The sequence below is a fragment of the Typopeltis vanoorti genome, chromosome 25, assembly GCF_054136105.1.
Source record: "Typopeltis vanoorti isolate ZY-2024b chromosome 25, IOZ_Tvanoo_1.0, whole genome shotgun sequence".
Lineage (NCBI taxonomy): Eukaryota > Metazoa > Arthropoda > Arachnida > Uropygi > Thelyphonidae > Typopeltis > Typopeltis vanoorti.
The window spans coordinates 73,547,828-73,571,032 of record NC_143573.1 but is presented as its reverse complement, the minus strand read 5'-3'; the positions used below and the strand labels follow the sequence as shown (position 1 = coordinate 73,571,032).

The following is a 23,205-nucleotide window of genomic DNA, read 5'->3' as shown; positions in this document are numbered from 1 at the left end:
AAAAATCAGCTAACGCCTGTTTATTCCCGTATACGGGAGTAGGCGAGGCCATTTAGCCCTATCTAACTTTTGGAGACTGAGTGGGCAGTTCAATCTCCACTGGTACCCAATCAGAGACAGATGGCCCAAGGCTATCACTAATTAAGCGGTACGCAGTGAAGAGAGACGGCTCAAATGTGCCGCCATCTCGTGGTCCCTAACCATAACACAATATATTTAATGTCTGAAATAATGTGGATTCTACGGTCGATTTTCTTGAGTTTACAGGACGAAAAACCTGCTTGCCCGTGCCAGAGATCGACTAACTCGAGAACCGGTCGAAAAAAGGCTTAGAAAAATTTCCTCTAGTCGCCGACTAGACTCGAAACCAAGCCTTCCTTCATGCGGCCAAGCGCGGCGGTGTGCAAACGCCACATCCGCTGAACTACATTTGGCTATTATGATTGCAAAAATGAAGCTTCAGAGATATGATTAATTAGAGTGTTTTTTCAGAAAGTGGAGTGAATAAAAGACAAGTAGATAAATACTGATGAACAAGGCAAGGTTTCCTTGCCTTATTCAGCAAGTTAGAGGAGGTCAGAAAGAGATGATTCGAGATTTGCATTCTCTTAAATGTAAATAATTATACAGAATGTACTGCAGTCAACATGTATGGTAGTTGTTGTAATTGACATTTGAATTCCATTATTATAAAAAACAGGTTCGTGTTTATGCCAGGAATGTTAGTGAAGCGCACATGAAAATGATTTTTTTGGCATTAGTTTTTTGCAGCCTCAGTTTTCTTCTGTTCTTGCTACTTATTTGTGTTCCTACTGCTTTCTGAAAATGGCATCCATAAGGAAGCACATATCTTCAGCATGGAAAGCTTTGGCATAAAGATCAAGTTCTGCCCTGAAATTTTCTCAGTGGATGCATTGCAAGAATTGTTTTGTGTATGAACCGAAAAATGTGAAAGATTTGTAGACTGTTAGGGTGAATGAAAAGAAGGAAAGTATTAATGCATATGACAAGTGCAATGAGAGGATGGAATATTTTAAACTGGGAGTTAGCATCAACAGCAGTAAACAGAAATTGGATTGAAGTATTAGTAATGATAACAAAGGGAATGGAGTGAAAGAACTTAAGAGTTGATGAAAATGAAAAGTGAAATGAAGCAACTGGAAGATGAGATTAAACATCTAAAGCAGAGGTTGGCTGCTGTGAATGAGAAGGAAATTAGTATTATGAAGAAAGAAAGAAGCAAAGAATAATTGTATAGCATAGTATGGGAATTCAATCATTAGAGGTGGGATGAATAATAAAGTATGCAAAACATACTTTCCTGGTGGGACTTGAAACAAGTAACCCATGCTTTGCAGAGAACAAAAGAGTGCACGTCAGAATTATGGACACAAATGACTTAGATGGTGAAAAAAGGAATGTTGATAGAGACTTGAAGTTATTTGCAGGAGGTAAAGGAAAATAGTGTTGCCCAGATATGATAGTGATTTGAGGAGAGCAAAGACAATGAATGGCAGGATGGCTGAGCATGAGGCAAAAGGGGGTTCATTTTGTGAATCTATGGAGTGAATTTAAAGGAAAGTTGGAATGATTTAAGTTTGATGGATTGTGTATGAATAAGTTTGGTGTTAGGCATTTAGAGAAGCTATTATTTGCTGAGAAGGCACAGAACGAAGAAGTTACTGTAGCCAATGATCAAAGAGTGTTTGCAAAGCAGGATAGCACAACAGAAGTAAGATGGGTATGAGGTTGAAGATGTAATTGAAACAGGAAAGTGCTGGAATACATAAAGGTAGGGATATGAGAGAGGTATGAATGTCAATCAAAGTCAGGATCAAGGAAGCAGGAGTAGTCAGACCAAAGAGAGAGAGAGGTGTGGGATATAGTGGCTAGAGTAGAGAATGTTGGTTGAACAGCCTCAAAGAAAGATAGATTGTTGTCTTTGCATACAAATGTATTTGAAATAAGGAAGCTGACTTTGTTGTATTAATTGAGTTGGTACACCTAAAGATAGTTGGCATAAGTGAAACTTGGTTGTCTGAGGATGATATACTGTCAGAAATAGAAGGATATACAATTTTCCAGATAGGAAGATGGAAAGAGGAGGGGGGGGTAGTACTGTTGATGATTGCAGGGGAATTGTGTCCACAAAGAGTAGAAGTAGTAAATGACAGTACTTGTGCAGATGTTGAATCTGTGTGGTGTGAAGTTGAAATTAACAGTCTGGTATATCTAATATGATGTTGTTATAGGCCAAGGAATGTAGAGAATACCAATTGTGAAATGTTTTGGCAAATTGGTTGGCATGAAAAGAAGATAATCCTGATGACTTTAATTACAGGAATGAAAAGTAAAGAGAAAATAGTGTATGGGAACAATGAGAGTCAGTTTGTTGAATTTTTGAGGGATAACTATCTTAAGCAACATGTGAAAGAAGCAACTCAAGTTTTAGAGTATTGGATTTGGTAATATCTTTCCAATGTAGTTTTTAATGAGGTATTAACACTGCCACAATTGGTAAGAGCAATCATAAGGTACTTGTTTGGGAATAGGTAAAACAAAAGGTTGCTGCAAAAAAAGGAGGATATATGTGGAATTATAAGGTGGGTGATTATGGGAAGCTCAATAGCCAACTAGCATCAACACGTTGGGTAAATGAGCTGTGCAGAAAGGATGTTGACAGTGCAGTAGAATTCATAAGATAGCATCTGACACAAGCAGTGTATAACAGCATACCAAGAGTTAAGTGAATAAATAGAGTAAGACTGTTGGAGCAAGCAAGCTGTGTTGGAAAAAGAAAATGTTATGGAGCAAGTACAAAACAGTCAGTGATGATCAGATCCAGGAGGAGCATAAAGCAGTCTAGGAAGGTCACGAACATGGTCAATAGTCAGGCCAAGGATAATTCAAGGGAATTCTACCACTATATGGCAAGCAAGAGGAAGAATAATTACAGGAGATTGACACTGGCAGATAGTCATGGTAGCAGAGTGACCCTGCAAAGGATACAGTGAAATTACTAAATGAGCACTTCATCAGTATACATCATACTATGTAAATGATGCTGTGAAATATGTGGAAGGGAGAAAAGTGAAGTGAAAGAATCAGAGGTATATCTTGATGGGTTAGATGTTAATAAGGCTGTCGGAATGGATGACATATTGCCATACATTTTTAAAGAATGTACTAAACATATAGATAGGCCCCTTGATCTGGTAATTTAGTGAAAGTCTTGCAGTGGTTGTGTGTGGGGGGAGGGGGGGACAAAATAATACCACCCCACAAGCATGGTTCTGGGACAAGTTTCCAATTATAGACCAGCCTGTAATGTCCAGGTGTTTGAAAGATTGGTTAGAAATAGAATATAGGTTAGGTTGATCAACATAGGAATTCTTTATGATTAGTGATCAGCATGGGTTTATAATGAATCTTTAGCAGTGTACTGTATGGATCTGAAACATGGGTATAAATAGGGAATCAAGAAAAAGAATTTTGGCAGATCAACAGGTAAAACATGCTGGCTCGGATGTTGCCCGGATCAACAAGGCTCATGATATCAATCGAGCGATCGGGGTTGGATCGAAAAGTGGGATACCGAAAGGAAACTGAAACTAACAGAACTGTTGTCAGTAGAAACGTGGAATGTGCAGACACTTTGGATGTCAGGAAAATTTGAATTACTTTGTGAGGAAATGAAGAGCTATCAGTGTGATATACTAGGATTGGCAGAGATGCGATGGACATCATCTGGAGAGATCAATGGATGCAAAGTAATATGGTCAGGACATGACACCAAGCACGAAGCAAGAGTTGGCATCCTTCTTAACAAAAGAGGCGCTGTTAGGCTACAAACCAGTCAATAAACAAATCATAGTAGCAAGATTTCAGGCAAAATCATTTAACATATCAATAGTCCAGATATATGCACCCACACCTGACAGCACAGATAAGGATATTGACTTATTTTACAAAGATCTGACAGAGACAATAGAAACAATACCAAAGCAAGATCTGTTAATTATTGAAGGAGATTGGAATGCCAAAGTTGGAATAGATAATGATGGTTGGGGAAAGGTCATGGGAAAATATGCTTTCCAAGAAAGAAATGAACGAGGTGAAAAATAGAATTAGCTGTGAACCACGAGATGATGACCTGTAACACAAGATTCCAACAAAAGGAGTGTAGAAAACAGACGTGGCAATCAAATGATGGGAAAAACAAGAACATGATTGATATGATTACGATTAAAAGATGGATAACATCAGTACAGCAATGTCGAACTTTTCAAGGAGTAGATATAGACTCGGACCATAGTTTAGTGATTGCAAACATCAAGTTGAAATTAAAAAAGAAATATAAACCCCAACATCAGAATAGAAGAGATACAGCAAGAATAAGTGAAGCAGAAATAGGAAGAAGGTACAGAACAGTGTTAAAAGAGAAACTTCTATGCAAAGTAATATGGTCAGGACATGACACCAAGCACGAAGCAAGAGTTGGCATCCTTCTTAACAAAAGAGGCGCTGTTAGGCTACAAACCAGTCAATAAACAAATCATAGTAACAAGATTTCAGGCAAAATCATTTAACATATCAATAGTCCAGATATATGCACCCACACCTGACAGCACAGATAAGGATATTGACTTATTTTACAAAGATCTGACAGAGACAATAGAAACAATACCAAAGCAAGATCTGTTAATTATTGAAGGAGATTGGAATGCCAAAGTTGGAATAGATAATGATGGTTGGGGAAAGGTCATGGGAAAATATGCTTTCCAAGAAAGAAATGAACGAGGTGAAAAATAGAATTAGCTGTGAACCACGAGATGATGACCTGTAACACAAGATTCCAACAAAAGGAGTGTAGAAAACAGACGTGGCAATCAAATGATGGGAAAAACAAGAACATGATTGATATGATTACGATTAAAAGATGGATAACATCAGTACAGGAATGTCGAACTTTTCAAGGAGTAGATATAGACTCGGACCATAGTTTAGTGATTGCAAACATCAAGTTGAAATTAAAAAAGAAATATAAACCCCAACATCAGAATAGAAGAGATACAGCAAGAATAAGTGAAGCAGAAATAGGAAGAAGGTACAGAACAGTGTTAAAAGAGAAACTTCTAAGTTTGAAGAAGAAAAAAAAATCAAATCTAACAGTGAAAAGAATAATGAAGGCGATACAAGATGCAGTTGAAGAAACAGTACCAGAAGAACAGAAGATCAAGAAGAAATGGATTAGACAAGAAACAATGAAGTTAGTACAGGAGAAAAGAATGTCGAAGATAAAAAGGGATACATCAGAACAAATAGAGGAGTAATATAGAAGTATAATAAGGTGAAAAAAGCAGTCAGAATGGATAAGATGAAATGGTTAGAAGCCCAATGCAACAATATAGAAGAGTACTATGGAGAGCATAAAACAAGGGAGATATACAAAATGATCAGAACCATTAATAGAAAGTGGCAACCAAAACAGACCACAATTAAAGATGAAAAATGCAAAGTATTGATGAATAAAGAAAAAGTTGTACAGCAGTGGACAAGATATTGTAGCGAGTTATATGAAGAAAAACTAGATTTAGATAGCGTTGGGAAACTGAGTGAAGAATTGAAGCAGATCTCATTACCTGGTGGTGATATCTTCTATATTGATATGGACATTTTAAGAGAAGAGGTAGAAAAAGCAATAGGATGGCTCAAAAAAACAACAACAAGAGTCCTGGTAATGATAACATCACTGGAGAAATGATTAAATATGGTGGTGAAAGTATAGTTACAGAAATGCACCAACTATGTAATATGGTATGGAAAGAAGGGAAAATGCCAGAGGAGTGGGTGAAATCAATATTAGTAACATTATACAAGAAAGGAAATAAGCTAGAATGTAAAAATTATAGAACAATTGCCTTGACAAGTCACCTTGGTCAAGTGATGATGATGATATTGACAGAAAGACTGAGAGCACAATTAAAAGCATACCTTGCAGACGAGCAAGCAGGATTTAGGAAGGATAGAACTACAATTGAACAGATTTTGACAATGAGATTAATAGTAGAGAAAGTTAGGAGAAAGAACAAAAACATATATTTGCTTTGTTGATTTTCAGAAAGCATTTGACAGTATTGATCATAAAGTGACATTAGCAGTACTGGAATCCTATGGAATTGATAAAAAAAAACTAACAGCTATATTAAATGATGTTTATCAGAATGCAGTTGCAGCAGTTAGAATAGGTGATGATTTAGAACAGGGTTGGGGAACATTTTTAGTAACAAGGGCGAAAATTGCTAATTTAAAAACTTCCGCAGGCGACTGGCAAATGTTATTATTATTATTATTCGTGACACCTCCAAGGAGTCCGAAGACTCATCGCGGGAGGACACCTACAACTGTCTCAACCACTACACCGAACCTCTACTACGAATCATATCCATCAACGCCATCTACCGCCCACCTCCACCACTACCACAACTAGTATTTTTAGTCTGTAAATTGCGTGTGTTCTGAAGGGCAGATTTGTCTGTATGTGGGATGAAAAACCCGAGTTTCCAGGAGAAAAAACTCTGCTACCTCCATATGAGATTGGCTAACTCACCTTCGATTGAAATCATCCAGATAAAGATTCCTCCCATCGCGACGAGAATCGAACTTAGGCCTATTCCAATCAAAGGGCGCAATGTACTGTTGCTCTTCCAATTGTGCTACGGAGGCGCTTTTAACTCTTATATATATAGTGTATGTAGTGTGCTGATGTACATACGAGTACATCAGCAAAGGGGTGAATTGAAATAGACTCGCGGGCGAAATTTTGCCCGCAGTCGAGAGGTTCCCCACCCCTGGTTTAGAACAAGCAGAGGTACTAGACAGGGGGACCCAATATCACCAAGCATTTTCATCGCACATTTAGAAAGAGCAATGGACAAACTGAAGGAAGATGCAAAAGGAATATCTGTACACGGAATGAGAATTAAGAATCTGAGCTTTGCAGATGACATTGTTATTATTGAAGAAGAAGAAAGAGAACTACAAAAAACACTGAAACTGTTAAATGAGGAAGGGAAGAGATTTGGACTTACGAACTTGGAAAAAAACAAAGACAATATTATTTGGTGAGAAGGACATGAAACAAAAGATACAAGTGGATGGAATTGATATAGAAAATATAGAACAATTAACATATTTGGGAAGTAAAATATCGTATGATTTGGACTGTAAAAAAGAAATAAAGATCAGGATTGCAAAGGGAAGAACAAATCTGAAGCCCATGGATAACATCTGGAAAAGTAAAGTGATCAGCCTGCAAACAAAACTAAAAGTACTGGAAACATGCATCTTTAGCAGTGTACTGTATGGATCTGAAACATGGGTAATAAATAAGGAATCAAGAAAAATCATTTTGGCATTTGAAAGAACTTGTTACAGGAAGAGTCTAAGAACAGGATGGGTAAAATCACAAATGAAGAGCTATACGGAAGATACAACCAAAAGAGAGTCTAATGCAGAAGATTATAAAATGTGCAATTATTTGGACAGATCTGTAGAATGAGTGAGGACCGGAAGATAAAGATTTATGTTTGGTATTTTAGATGGTTTAAACAGAAGGGGGAGACCCATACAGAGAATGGATAGGCGATATAAAGGACTGGTGTGGAATGGGTGTACAGAAACTGTGACTGTGCACTAGACAAAGAAAGGTGGAAGAAGATAGTGGAGGTATCGGACACCAATGGGCAGTAAGCCCATGGTTCATGATGATGATGGATTTATAAAGCTTGTTTTAGCAATTTACTTGCATTTTATGATAACAAGTATGTTGGGTAAATGCTGTAGCGAATGGTAATGGATAGTATATTGGTTAGGTAAATTGGCTCAGAATGATACCAGCAAGCTGTGCCTCAGCAGTATCTTAAAAATAAAGAGGATAACCAGTGGTGTGTCCCAGTGTTTATCTTGTTTGTAAATGATATTTCATGTGGATTGACTTGGGAATCTTCAGTTGTCTGATGATGCAGAGTTGGGGAGAATTATAAGGAGCACTGCTGACGTTAATTCCCACTTCAGGAAGATTTCAATAGACTTAGCTTGGACAAATGAATGGGGTTCTACTTTTAATATTAATAAATTCAAGGTGTTGCATTTTGGAGTGCAGAGATATAAGGCTGATAAGGCTAATACAAGAAGTGGATGAGATTCAAGATTTGGGAGCAACAGTTGACAGCAGGTTGAAGTTTAGAGGGCATATTGCAAGTGTTGCAGTGATATGAAGTACATCATATCATATCATATCACTATGATATGATAAGAAGTGTGACCAGAGCTTTATACAGCTCTGGTCACACCACACTTGGACTATTGTGCTCAGATTTCATCACCTGGTTTTAATTGTGATGTGGAAACATTGGAGAGGATACAGAGGCGAGTGACTGAGATAATATTGGCTGTGGAGAGAGGTTAAAGGAATGTGGATAGGAGGAAAAGTGAGGTGTTATGATAGAGATGTTTAAGTTAGTGTCTTGTCAGATGTCATCTCCTTCCAGGAGGTTGACTACCATGAGCTTCTACCATGTACAGTTTTGTGCTTCTCTTTTGCATTCTTCATAGGACACAAAGGTCTTCCTCTTCTTTTTCCTTGTATCATTCCTTCTAGAAGTGTTTTTTGTAGGGATTCATGCCTTAGTATGTGACCAAGGTAGGTGGTTTTCCTTTTCTTACTGGTTTTCAACAGATTCCTATCTTCTCCAATCATCTCTAATATTTCTAAATTAGTTTTTTTGGCAGTCCATGGGATTCTAAGAATTCTTCTGAGGATGCACATCTCAAAGGCTTTTAGTTTATTTTTGTAATATTTTGATATTGTCCAGGTTTCTGCTCCATATAGCAGTGTTAACCATACGTAGCATTTGGACAGCCTAATTCTTGTTTTTGTGTGAATTTCCCTTGAGGTCAGAATGTTTTTCATGCTAATGAAGATTGTTCTAGCCATTTCTGTTCTTCTTAATATTTCCTTATCACACTTTCCATTACCTGTAATTAGTTAACCCAAATATATATAACTCTCTACTTGATCTAAAGTATTTCCTCTGATCTTAACATTTATATCGGGTATTTTCCTTTTTTCTGGTTACCAGAATGGTTTTAGTTTTTTTGAAGTTGAAATTAAGTCTATTTTTCACTTAGCTTCAACGTCTCTTAGAAGAGACGCTGTAGGTTTTGAAGAGCTTTTTTTTATTTTCAGCAAGCAGTACTGTATCATCTGCATATCTTAAGTTGTTTATATTCCTGCCTCCTATGCTGACTCCTTTAAATTCTTTTAACTGCTTGAAGATATTTTCAGAGAGGTTAAACAATATAGGAGAAAGAACACAGCCTTGTCTGACTCCTTTCTTTACTGGGAATTCCTCCAAGATTTCTCCTGATATTTTTATTGAGGCAGTTTACTTCCAATTTAGATTTATCAGTAATCTGGTATCTTTACCATCTACTCCTAAATTTCTGATGCATTTGATTAGTTGTTCGTGTTGCATATTATCAAAGGCCTTTGTGTAGTCAATGAAACATAAGTAGACTTCTTTCTGCTTCTACAGATATCTTTCTATAATAGTTCTAATGTTGACGTATCCTTCTCTAGTTCCTTTATTTTCCTGAAAACCAGATTGTTTCATTAATTGCCATTTTGATTTTATTTCTTTCTAGGAAGAGATATAACATAACTTTTGCTATCTGACTGATCAGAATGATTGTTCTGTACTCTTCACATTTGATTGTCTTCGATTTTTTTTAGGTATTGGTAGGAACGTTGAGTGCTTAAAATCTTTTGGCAGGTGTCGTTACGTATATTTTGTTACATGTCAGTCAGTGATCTTATAGCCTTATCATCCAAAGCCTTTAGATATCCTGCCATAATTCCATCCATTTCTAGAGCTTTTCCTGGTCTGTTTCCTAATGGCATTTGTTACTTCCCAGGTAAGAATTAGAACAGTAGGCCCCTCCAAATCTTCTTGCATTGGCTTATCTATTCTATCATGATTGTCGAGTTCCTTTGAATACTCTATCCATTTATCCCTTATTTTGCCTTTCTCCATTAAGATGTTTCCACTGGTATTTTCAATGCAATGAGAGCCTACCCTTTTGCAAGATTTGCTAGTTAGCACCCTAACTTTTTCATGAAGTTCTCTGGTTTTGTGCTTTTTGTCCAGAAGTTCAATTACCTTGCATTTGCTGAGCCATAGTTTTTTTGCAATCCTACATTCTTTATTGATCTCCTTGTTTAAGTTCTTGTATTCAGGACGATTTTTGTGTTTCTTTCTTTCCTCCATCATTTTCATTATCTTGTCGTTCATCCAGGGTTTACTCGTCATCTTCTCAAATTTGAAAATGGTTTTACTGTCTTTTTTATGCCCTCTTTAAATTTCTGCCATCTATCCTCAATCTCATCTTTAGGGTAAGGATGCTTGGTGGAATCGGGAACATTAACAGCAGTGGATTGTGCCAGTTACTTTAAAAATTTAAGGGAGCCAAGATCATATTTTTCTATGTTTATAGGTTCATTGTTTTCTTTAATTTTATTGTTGCTTAATGACCACAGGGTTGTGGTCTGATCCAATATCAGCCCCTGGGTATGTTTTGGCTTGCAAGGTTATTTAAAAAAGACTGAATCTTTTTTAAATCATTATATAGTCAATCTGGTTCCTACAGTTGTCTCCGGGACTTTACCATGTATAAAGTCTTCTACGAGGGTGGCTAAATAAAGTATTTGCTATTACCAGATTGTTTTCTTCACAGAACTGTATTAATCTTTCTCCACTTGGCTGCAAGAAGAGATCTTTTCTGAGCCTACTTTAGCATTTAGATCTCCCATAATGATGATAGTTATGTCTCTGATTTAGCATTGTTAAGTACATTTTGAATGCCTTCAAAGAAAGATTCTACGTCTTCATCTGGGTAATTAGAAGTAGGTGCTATTTATTTGGACAATAAAAATATTAAAAGGTTGAGCTGAATTTTTAATGCAATTATCCTGTCACTTATGGGCCAAAATCCAAGTAAGGATTGCACAATCTTATTTTTTAGTACAAATGCTACTCCATTCCTATAACTGTTGGAAGTTTTTTCCCACTTGGTTAAACTATAATAAATTTAGTTTAATTCTTTATCCAAGTGTAAGCAAACAAAGTTTACACCTGAAGTACCTTCAGGCGCAAACTTTGTTTACTTACATTTGGATAAAGGATTAAACTAAATTTATTATTCCTATGACTGTCTCTACATGAGTATATAATTAAATGGCTCTTTCTGTTCATTTTTCCACTATTAGTCCATTTGACTTCACTGATACCAGCAATGTCTATTTTCATTGCTTCAAGTTCTTGTATAAGGTTATCTAACTTCCCAACTTCATATAAGGTTCTTACAAGTTGCAAGCCTTAAGAGAAGATTCTTGGTTTTCAGACGTGAAGGTTCAAGAGATACCCTCCCTGGATGATATCTCCTGATCTTCATCATATGCTATTTTCATAGTATCTGTCTTACATTCCTGAGTTTCTTTCTCTTCTTCTTTGTAATGTTTCCAAGAGACAAAAGTTGCAGCGGGTCCAAACTTGTCTCTATTGCTTAAATCCGACATAGTTCTCTGTTTCATGGTTTACTACGGAAGGTTACGTGGTGAAATTCCTGTCTCTTCCATGGTGACTGGCCACATCTGTTTTGTCTCGGAGTGTGCCCGAACTATGTCACATAGTTTGCTGTCATGCCTTCATTACCATTGTCAAATTAATTTTTGGTCATCTACTAACTCAGCCATTCCAGTCTTCAAGTGCAACAAGGAGGAGACACTCTCCTTCACTACAGCATAAAATGCTGATACCCTCACTTAGTTTTGCATGGCAGCTGGGGTATAGCTGCTGGTGCACTCTACCAGCTACTTGGAGTCATAAGTGAGAGTTGCATGAGCAGTAGGGACCAATTCCACCCAGCCACCAAATATTTTGGTGCGACTGCTGAGCAGGCAGGTGCTACCCACCACTTAAGTTAGTGAGGGGATTATAAAAAGAGTAGAAAACAAGAGGGGGAAGAGCCACAGGCTATACCTGGAAATTGTGTAAGAGTCTTGTGAAGAAGGTGGTACAACACCAGGGCACTCCTTGCTTGCTCACACTTGGATAAAGGATTAAACTAAATTTATTATACTCTAACCAAGTGAAAAATAAACTTTCAACTTGTGAAGAAGAGCATAAAGCACAGATTTTTTACATAGGGAATTGTGGGTGAATGGAACACATTACCAGAATATGCTGTTAATGCAGGGAGAGTTAAGGATTTTAAGATTTAGTACGATAAATGTGTGGTCAGTTGAATGAATCTCTCTCTCTCTCTTGATGAGTCTGCTTATGCCATGGAGAGCATGATAATAATAATATATTATGTTACAGAAATTTATTTTTGTATCTCCTCCAGATACTTATAGTGGGATTGGCAGTTTAGAATGTGCATGGAGCACTTAACATGCTCCATAAATGAGTAAAATTTGAGATGAGATTTCCTTCTGACAATATTGAAGGTTTTTTTGTTAAAAGGATTAATTTATAAATTTAATATTTTTATCAGATCCTTTCATGTGGACCAGAAATTTGGAGGAAGCCCCATGATGCAATGAACCTAATTTACCTTGTAAACACAACTCAAGGTTATGGAGGTGATGCCATGGTGTGGAACGTGTTCTGCTGGTACGGAATGGGTCCCCTGATATTGCTGGAAGGTTGGCTGTCCTTCAAGAAATATCTGAATATTGTTGCTGATCAAGTCCATCCTGCAATGTTCAAGTTTTATCCAGCATGTGACCGTTGTTTCATGTACAACAATGCTACTGTTTATTGTGCAAGAATTTTCAGAAGTTGTTCATAGAGCATGACAGAGACTTCTAATATTTTCCCTGGCCACCACAAAGCCTAGATCTGAATCCCATCGAGAATATATGGGACATATTAGAAAAACAGAACTGGGAGAAAAGTCCTCTTCTGCCAAATCTGAACCAGTTAAAGGACTGTCTTGTGAATGCATAGTATGTTGTAGACGCAGATGCAATCCAACACCATGTAGAATATATGACAAGCTATACATGTGCTGTAATTTGAGCTAAAGGAGGTTCAAAACAATATTAAATAAAAGTTTTGAATTCGGTATATCCTCACTTAGTTTCACATGACAGTTGAGGCCTGGTCCCAGGGTGTGGCCGCTGGTGCACTCTACCAGCTACTTGGAGCCATAAGTGAGAGTTGCATGAGCAGTGGGGACCAATTCCACTCAGCCACCAAATATTTTTATGCGACAACATTGGGACTTTTCGGAAGTTTGTTACAGTGCTGTAGGTTTTATAAAGGTATTTGTTAGAGTCAACTGTTAATTTATATTTGCATTAAATTATGTAAATGCAAAAAAAAAAAAAAAAAAACTAAACACCAGTAACAAAAAAAAACAAATTATTGAAATATAGGTTTATTTATAAAACTGGTAAACAAAAGTCACTTTCAAAGATAATTACTTTTAAAATTTGAAGGAAAAAATGTAATTCAGCAAACTCAATACAAAAAATATAATCCCTGTTGCAACACACTTTGAACTCATGTATAGCAATGAAATATTCATAATGTCAAGTTTAGTTATCAATCACATCTAAAGCAACTGAGCATGAGCCTATTAAGTATGCACATAAAATAACAGTTTGCTGCTTAAGCTATTGTAGTTATTTTCCATGCTTATTAAAAACTGACTATGCCCATTACTAACAGTTTATAAACTGACTGATTTCACAGTGTGGCCTGTGAAATCAGTCATTAGAATTAAGTTTACACAGGTGCACAAGCATGCATGCATGTAAGTTCAGTACAGATAATAATGTAACTACTTTTAAAAAAAGTAAAACTTCCAGCATAACAACAATCGGTCTTCATATAAGTGATGAGAAATGCAAGTGCCACTGCTGACAACAGTTGAATTAATTCTTATTTTACAAAAATAAGAGCTATCTTAGCTAAGTCAAGCAACTTTTATCAGAATGAACTGCATATAGTTACATCAGATCTTTGTTCTAGTCACAATAAGTGGGTCAACAAATCGTTTCTGATGCCTCTGCATGCACTTTCATATGTAGCTATCATTAGGATGTAAAAGATTTAGGTTTGCTACCATGTAACACCATGTTTCTCCCTGATTCTACCTTGTTCGACTCATTCAGTGCAGTAAAAACCAAGGCATAATACTTAACTACATATGTTTGGCACTGATAAAGCAGTTTGGCTTAACAGATTGGATATGTAAAACAAAACATCAGTGAGACAAGTAACAATGCTCACATTTGATTTTGCTGATATGTAGACTAATTGTTATTATGCCACAAACTAATCGTAAAAGTCTTTTAACTTTTCAATAATGTAGTAGAAAACTTAATGCTCTACATACTGCACACAATTTTTTAAAAGTATTTTGTAAACTTAATCCTGAAAAAGAAGAAGACTAAAGAATCTGCAAAATAAGTTACTTCATGAACTAATACTGTTTAATGTGAATATACTGAGTTTTCAATATATATATATATATATATATATATTGCAAATGTTTAATTTTTTAAAACTGGAAATATCTGAACATTCAAAGCTGCAAAATCACAGCTAAAACAGTCAACATCTGTTCTGTTTCACAGATAATTTTTTTATTAAAAATAAAAATGCTTCTTACTTCTGGATTTTGGAATGCTAAATTACAAAAGCAAGATTTAAATTTAAAAGAAATTTAAATGCTTAACAAAACTTTTCTATAATGCAGAAGAAATTTAGAAACTCTTTTTTATACCAGTGCAAGAGTAACATATTTACATGTTATAAATAATTACTATTAAAAATTTTATATATGCTTTTATTCTAATACAGGAGTGCTTCCATTAGCATCAATCTATATTACTGTAACAGCTGAAAACAGGACAATACAATGTGTATTTTCTCACACCTTTCAGCCATGCTAATTTTCATAATTATCACTATTTGTCAATTATTTATCAGGACAGTAGAGGGTAAGAACAATTTTTAACAATTTTTATTCAAGTGCTACCACATAATTAATATAGTAGCATAAAGTGCAAGTATATTAATCATGTTAAAAGCTTTTAGTTTAGTAGCATAACATGAATATGTATAATAGCAGTAATCAAAATACTTAGTAAACTAAAAGTTTTTACCATTGCTCTCTTTTTTGTTAATTCAAGAGGATCCAAAATAATAATAATTATAAAAAGCCATGCACAGCTGGTATAAGATTATGAGGTTCACTGTAGATAACTTTCATTGTGAGTCAATCACCTTACTTACTGGAAGCCTGAAGTGGCTTAAAAAAATTTTAAAATATACCATTTGGTTTCTAGACTAGTGTTCCCAAATTATCTCTCTCTTAGCATTCCCCCACCCCTGCACATGGTATTTATGTGCTACATGTTTATTTTTCATTAAAAAAAAAGGATACGGTGTAAAGAAAAGCAAATGATGGGATGAAATAAAACATAAAATGCATATATTCAGCATAACACTATTAAATGACATCATTTTTGAATAATGTGATTTTCTTTAGTTGCAGGTTTAATTTGTATACATGATATTTTATCAGAATAAAAAGCATACTGACAAAATATGAGGAAGACTGTAGTTTAGAAGTGACTAACTTTATTATTATTAGTGGTTGCTGCTGTCATGGTGTTCCTGAAATTTCAGAAGGGGATTTACATTCTTAACATATTAGAGCAATAATCTCAGCAGCTTCTAAATTCTAGCCAACCTCCTTTCTTTACACATATGAAGTAAGTAAACCAGTTGATGATTAAAGAACAACACAACCTTGGAGAAGCAGCAGACATCTTGAAGAGATATCAGTGGCATTTTATTTCTTATAACACTCCATTTGCATTTTTGTAAGATTCTACTCAAATTCTCATGGAATCATGTAATCATAAGTAACATTTAAAATGACTATTCCAAGTTTGGTTTGAAGTAACCAAGGGACCACTAAAGATATTGTACAAGGAATAAACCCTCCCCACCATACACAATTCCCAAATCACCATTTTGGTCCAAATGTGCTGAAATTCTCAAAGTACTTTAAGAAACCTAAGAAATGGAACAACATGTTATGACTCTGTAGAACTGTCTACATGAAGAAGAAAAAAATGCTTTTTATTTTTGTTACTTTCAAAATTCTTTCATTAGATGTTATTTTTATTATTCACATTTCAAATTGTGTTTAATTAGTTCTTTTTATTAATGGAAAATCAATGATATTCAATGCCTAACCAAAGTTATAGCAGGGCTGATCCAGACTTTAACGATTTTTGTAACAACAGAAGTCAATGACTGAAGATGCAACTTTAGATTCAATGGCATTTGAATCTTGATGATATACATTTCTGAACCAACTCCCAAGACATATTAACACAATTGGCCCTTAGGAATTTCTTGAGGCTCAGCTGTTCATCAATGGAAGATTTGGATTCATAAACTTTGGACATCACTCAATATCTGAGATAACATCCAAAAACCTCCTCATAACCCTGTCATTCTCCTCTTCTCTCCTTTCTTCCATAAAGAATATTATGTTTTCTGAATAAATGTCAGTTTCCTTTCTATAAAGCTTTTAATAATAGTCAATTGTCCTGTAAATTGTGAGAGTGAAATGCAATGGCTGAATATATAGAATAACAATCCCCTTATTATATATTTTCAGAAACTGATGTGGCCATTTATATATATCTGTCCATTTTCACATAATTCTCTTTCAATGTATCTTTGCTTTTCTACTTTATGTTGCATTCTTTTCTGTTTTTGATTTTACATCATTCACATACAAATCATTGATGCATAGTTTTCAAAGAAAGAAATATCTTGTTTGGGATTATAATCAAAGCCAAGTACATAAACTATGAGACCAGTAAGAACAAAACCCTTGATGCCATAATCACAATTTTATAATCTAGCCTATAACCTAAATTTTCCGTAGGGTGTTCAGTTCAGAGTGCATGATACTTTATGAGCACATAATTGCATTCTGAACCTTTAGAAAGCCCACAGATATCCCAATAATAATAACAAGAACAATATCAGTGGTATATAAAGTAGGGAGAGCAAGGATTAAGAATGACCCTGCACACCTTCAACTTTAAGCAAAGTATCATAAGATCACTATACTGGCCCTCATCTTTTGACAGTTATTTTGTAAATTATCATTGCAGAGAATTTTTATTACAAGTTTAATGATGTGCAAGGCATAATGTGCAAAGCATACTGTTAGATAACATAAGTTAAAAGAGTTGGTGCTCCTATTTCCTTCTGCATATGCTACTGTACAGCAGAATTTTCAATCATTATATCCTAAGAGTTGTGATTCTTACAACATTACTGTTACCCTTAAAATTAGTGTATTAAGTTTTTCAAATTCCACTTCATGGTTTGTTTTGTTAAATTAAGTCTGCAGAACAGAGACTTATCTGACCACAGCAATAGTGCTAGCATATTCTTAAATTAACCTTTCATGGGTGAAATCTATACAAACACTAAAATGGTAAAAGCAGAAATTTTCAATATTTCTGAATTTATATAAAAATACACTGGGACTTTAATTATATTATTGTTCTAAGTAGCAGTCATGAGTATTAAAAAAAAAAAAAGTTTATTATTATGTAGAAAAATAAACATCGATATTTGAGTTATTTGGGAAAAATTCAAGATAACACATAATTGAAGAGAAAGCATGCAACAGAGATCTTGAAACAGGCTTAGCACATACATATGTATATAATATCACTCATATATCACAGAAATCTGTTAATTTAAATAGTTTATAAACTCACAAAAGAAAGAGGGGGAAAAAGCTATATGCTTTGCTTAATATCATAAATTACAGTAAATGCTGACAATTAAGAAAACTTTCTACCATTATAAAAAAGATTACACATAAATTAGTCTAACGTTCAAATGAATGAATTTTGTATAAATTTGTTCCAGAATTAATGTAAACCTATATGTTCACTCAAAATATACAGTTTTATATAATTAAAACAGATTTCAACTTTCAACAAAGATACAGAACTTCATCCATTAGAAAAGTCATTCTGGTTTATTTGCTTAATTTATAAATTATTGGATGTGATTAAATTTTACTCCCAAAATATCATTTAACCAGGGTAAATCCTAACTATGCCTCTTAAATTACCTTAAATATTTATGAAGTTTTCTACTTAACATTTGTAACTTATATAACAGTATTGATAATATCAATTAAAATGGAATTTAAAAAGCAGGTACAGTTTGGCAATTCACCAATGGTCAAACAGTTAATATATCCTATTGACACTGAAATACATAATAACTGTAACAAAAAAGAGACTGCAACTAACAACAACCAGCAATTTTAATTTTAAGCAGTCAAAATAATAATGATAATGAGATGTTTGTTCGTCTGGCTTTGTCTAGCCATCTGATCTGTAAATAAAAGAAATAAATTCTGACAGTTTCATCAACAGATATAAAACACATGAGCAGATAATATAATGATTTTCTGCAAAACTAAGACAGTTAACTAAAACATTTGAGCTTTAGACAGCTAAAATTTTTATGTGCAAATAATTATAAAATTATCAGTTTCCTCTAATATCAATCTGTTAGCAGAAAAAAATATTCTAAAAGCGACACCAAAATATTTCAAATCTTTTTAAATATACAGAGAAATAACTGATTACAAATAGTTAATTACTTTTATAGAACAATCACAATAGCAAAAAATCTCTCGAGTTATTGCTGGATATTTTAAATAGTAGTATATTAACAATATCCTAAATTTTTGAATTGTGTAGGAATATAAGTACATAATCATTTACAAGCAGCAATTCTTATAACTAATCCATAAATTTCTGTAAAGCTCACTATGAAAATATATTAATGAGAACTGTAATTGAAATATAATAATAATAATAAAAAGAAATACTGACTTGTTCAATCTTTATCATAAAAATTATTTCAAACATAACACATTAAAACACACTTCCCTTCAAAGCAGGTATACACATAAAAAGCTAATAATTACTATACATACAGTATACAATAATTTACAGTAAACTAATATTCATTTGTACAGCATACTTTGAAATACTGCACGATATACACACATTATATATCATTATCATTTGTACAAAAACATGAACTCAAGAAAGTTGAAGTGGCATATTTTACATGAAAACATGGCATTTTAATAGAAAATGAGCAGGATATGCATTGAAATGTGAAAGAATAGTACGTTTCATCCTGTAAACAAAGCATGATAATTTTTGATTCTTTCCCTCCCAACCCACTATAACACATTCTGGAAGAAGGATTGTTTCAGTACTTCTCAATATGTCTGAAATCACAAATTATGTTTATATACTTTTCTGTATAAAAAAATTCTTTAGTTACAATATTTAATTCTGCTGGGTATACTGGTTATAAGAACTGACGTACTGCAGCAAAAATGAAAAGACTCCGACTGAATTTTTTTTTTACAAAAGTATACATATATATGCATGTATATATATATTGGAACTAAGTTTCAATGGATTGACTAACATCATAAGACGTTGATGACAATAAAAATATAAAAAGCAACTTATTACATATGCAGAATATACAAACAAAATGGATGAAAAAATTTACAGCAAAATGAGATGAACTATCTGAAATCATTACAAAATTTGAATTATTACACTAGCATTGCACTAGTAGTTTTAACACCTTTAACATTACATCATAATAAAGTAAAAATTTATGCAAAATAAGATGAGGACCATTCATACTATGTTAGTTCCATTTTCAGGAATTGTGGAGTATCATTTAATTTTCTCCATTATTTAGCATTCGATCAAAGTTATTTATCAGAACACTGTAATTCATTCACACAAAGTGTTGGCCATAGTTTAAAAGAGATTTATTCTCCTCTAACTCTTCAATATCATGCTGATATCTCCAGTCACGGCAATCCGGCTTCAGTAAACCAAAACATCCACACTCACAGAAGTCCACCAAATTTTGTAATAGTCCTCGACTGAAAGAAAAAAAAATTAAATAAATAAGTTATTTTAATATTTTAATTAAATAAATAATAAGAATTAATATATTAAAATGCAAATTAAATGGGATGAAAAAATCAATTCTATTTTTGAGTTAGCAAAATTCTCATTATACTAGATAATATGCAAAGTTCTATTTTCAGAATGGGTAATGACTTAACGGAGAAGACAATACTGCAGAAAAAAAAAAGTTAAAGTGCCACTTCTTCAAAATATATTGTAACGATATAACTTGAAAGAAAATATATCTTAAAAAATCAGAAGAGTTTTCACTCTTTCTAGAATTTTTTAAATTTTCCATGACTGATGTTCTGAAAGAAATGTCAGTTTTTTTTTAAATTCTTTTTTAATTAATTACAAAGGACCACACTGAAAACACAATGTCCCATTTGCAGTTATGCTATTAAATTTTGAAAATCTGCAATTCCGAGTGTTCTAATATTAGGAGCTTAATGTTTATGCTCAATTTCTAAGCAGATTTAATTTTCAGTATTTAGATTTTGCTGAATTGTAATGGTTATTGCATTATCCAACCAATGGATAAGAAAGAAGATTTAGAAGAATGGATTAAACATTAAACTGTGGATGGTGTTCATGAAGCCAAGCAGCAACTGACATGGTTTATAATTTCATGTACCATATTATGTCATACATTCAATAATCCCAGACATAATAATGACAGCATTTTACTACTGAACCTTAAATGTAGACTACAGTAAAAAAAATTAAGTGTATGCTAAGCATGTTCTGAAGAAGCACATCACAATGTACCTCAAAGCAGAGTGAATAAGAATTAATTTCAGAAAGTAAGAATACTCATGAGGATATAAAGCTGATTTGCAATTTGCAGAATTACAAATCTGAAGTCTTTAATTCAACAAATCAACAAAACTGACCCACAAGTGCATATCAATAAATACCACTTAGGATTATTTAAAAACATCACTTCTTATCTAGAAAAGCACTGTGAAAATTGGCTAAACCTGTAGCTTGCTGCCACCCCCCACTTTTTAATGTGGTTTCCAATCATGGAAGATTGTTGTATGCCTATATTAGTACATTACTAGTGTGAGAGAGCTATGGATTTTTAAATTCTATTTTTTTTTATTAATCTTAATAATTCTTTTTTTTTTGTATTTTTTATATAGTCTAGAAACCAGACTGCAGAGACTAACATGGAATTTTTTAAGTCACTTTAGGTGTCCAATAAGCAGGGCAGTCATCTCACACTGGGTAATGGAATTCATCTCCTACCTTTTAGACAATCACAAATGTCCATGAACATGGCAGAATTTGAACTCATGAAAGCTGTATAACTCAGAGGAGACCTCCACACAGCCTTTAAAGGAATGTGGAGAACAGACCAGAGCTTCTGACATAATGTCCAATCCTCCCCATCTAGTGGTGCACCCTGTTAGGTATCTACCTGGACACTGAATGAATGAGGATGGGCTGGAAATTTGAGATTTAGCCGAGCCAAACTGCACTCTTATTGGCTTAAGCCAAAATAAAAAATGATGATACAACATGACAGAATTTCATTCCAGCTGGAGCGTCACCCGGTTAAACAAGGTCTCCATTGTTTTTGCCTGGGAACCAGGATGAACAGTGAAAAGTCGGCCACTGGAACAAATCCTGAAACATACTCCAACTCAACATCACCAGAATTCAAGATTGGTACTATCAACATAAGAACCCTGAATGGCAAAGAAATGGAGCTAGCTGAGGAATTTGATAAGTAAAAGATCGACATAATAGGAATAACAAACAAAATCTGGTGAGATTTTTCTGAGCAATAAATACAAGATTTATATTCAGACAATGCCAATCAGGGAAAAGAAGGTGTGACTATAGTACTGAACACAAAATACAAGGCTAATCTTCTTGAATGGCAAGCAAGATCAAGTAGAGTGATGTGGGCAAATATCAGAATGGGGACAATGAGGCTCATTTGTGGCTATGGTCCCACAGAAGTTCTACTAAGGTAGAAGTGGAGGAATTTTTTGAGGCTTTAGAGAAAGCAACTGACACAATTAAAAATGAAAAAAGTTGGTCCTTGTTGAGGATCTAAATAGCAGAGTAGGAAATGATTGTCAGACATACAAAAATGTTTTGGGAAAATTTGGAGAAAAGAGTAAAAGCTAATAATAATGACAATAACCTGTTGGATTTCTGCTCAGGACATGGACTAGTTATTACTAACACAATGTTTCCACATAAAAATGTGCACAAATTCACATGGAGAGAAGAGGCAAGGAATAAGAAAAGTCTTATTGACTATGTTATTGTTGATAGTGATGTTTCTCCCTGGTGCAGGACAGCAGAGTATACAGAGGATTTGAAATTGGAAGTGATCACCATTTAGTCTTGAGCAGGATAAAATTGAATTTCATATTGAAAAGAACATGTAAGAAAGTTTTAAAGCGAATAAAAAATGAGCAGCTCTCAGATGTGAACTGTAGACTAAAATACACAAACATTACTCAAGAAAAAATGAAAGAGTTTGAGAACAGGAACCAAATCTTGGAGATTCAGTGGCAAGCCTTGAAGAAAACCATGACTGATTCAGCCAGAGAGGCACGTGGTGAGGTTGTGTGCAAGGATAGAAATATCAGAACTCCATGGTAGACACAAGAAGTTAAAGAGGCAATGAAGGAAAATAAGAAAGCATATCAAAAGTTCCTGCCTAATAAGTCAGTTTGTGCTCTTACAGAATACAGAGACAAATGTAAGAAAGCTAACCACTGTAAAACTAGCTAAACAAGTCATGGGAAGACTATGGGAAGACTTTGGTAAGAACACAGAAAATAAATATCAAGAAATGGCAAAATATTCTAGAGGCTGTTAAAAAGTTCAGAAATGGAGGAAAGAGTGCTGTAAAAGGAATTAGAGATGATAAAGATGACATGAAAACTGGTGAAAAAGATATGCTTGATGTATGGAGTAATTACTTCGAAAAATTGCTAAACAAAACAGTGAAAGCACAGTAGTAAAAAATGCTCAACATGTTGCAATCAGGAATAATATCCATACTTGAAAGAGAAAAAGCCATCAAAAGT

The 23,205-nt window shown here is 34.3% G+C and overlaps 1 protein-coding gene across 1 annotated transcript in view; it reads right to left on the bottom strand.

Moving 5' to 3' along the window:
• Positions 1-13,501: 13,501 nt before the first annotated feature.
• Hip14 (palmitoyltransferase Hip14) overlaps positions 13,502-23,205 on the bottom strand; it is a 242,982-nt gene continuing 233,278 nt past the window's right edge. The window contains exon 14 of the mRNA XM_090414298.1: positions 13,502-20,121. Coding sequence (XP_090270424.1) covers positions 19,971-20,121 — 151 coding nt within the window. The 3' untranslated portion in view covers positions 13,502-19,970. The remainder of the gene's footprint in view (positions 20,122-23,205) is intronic.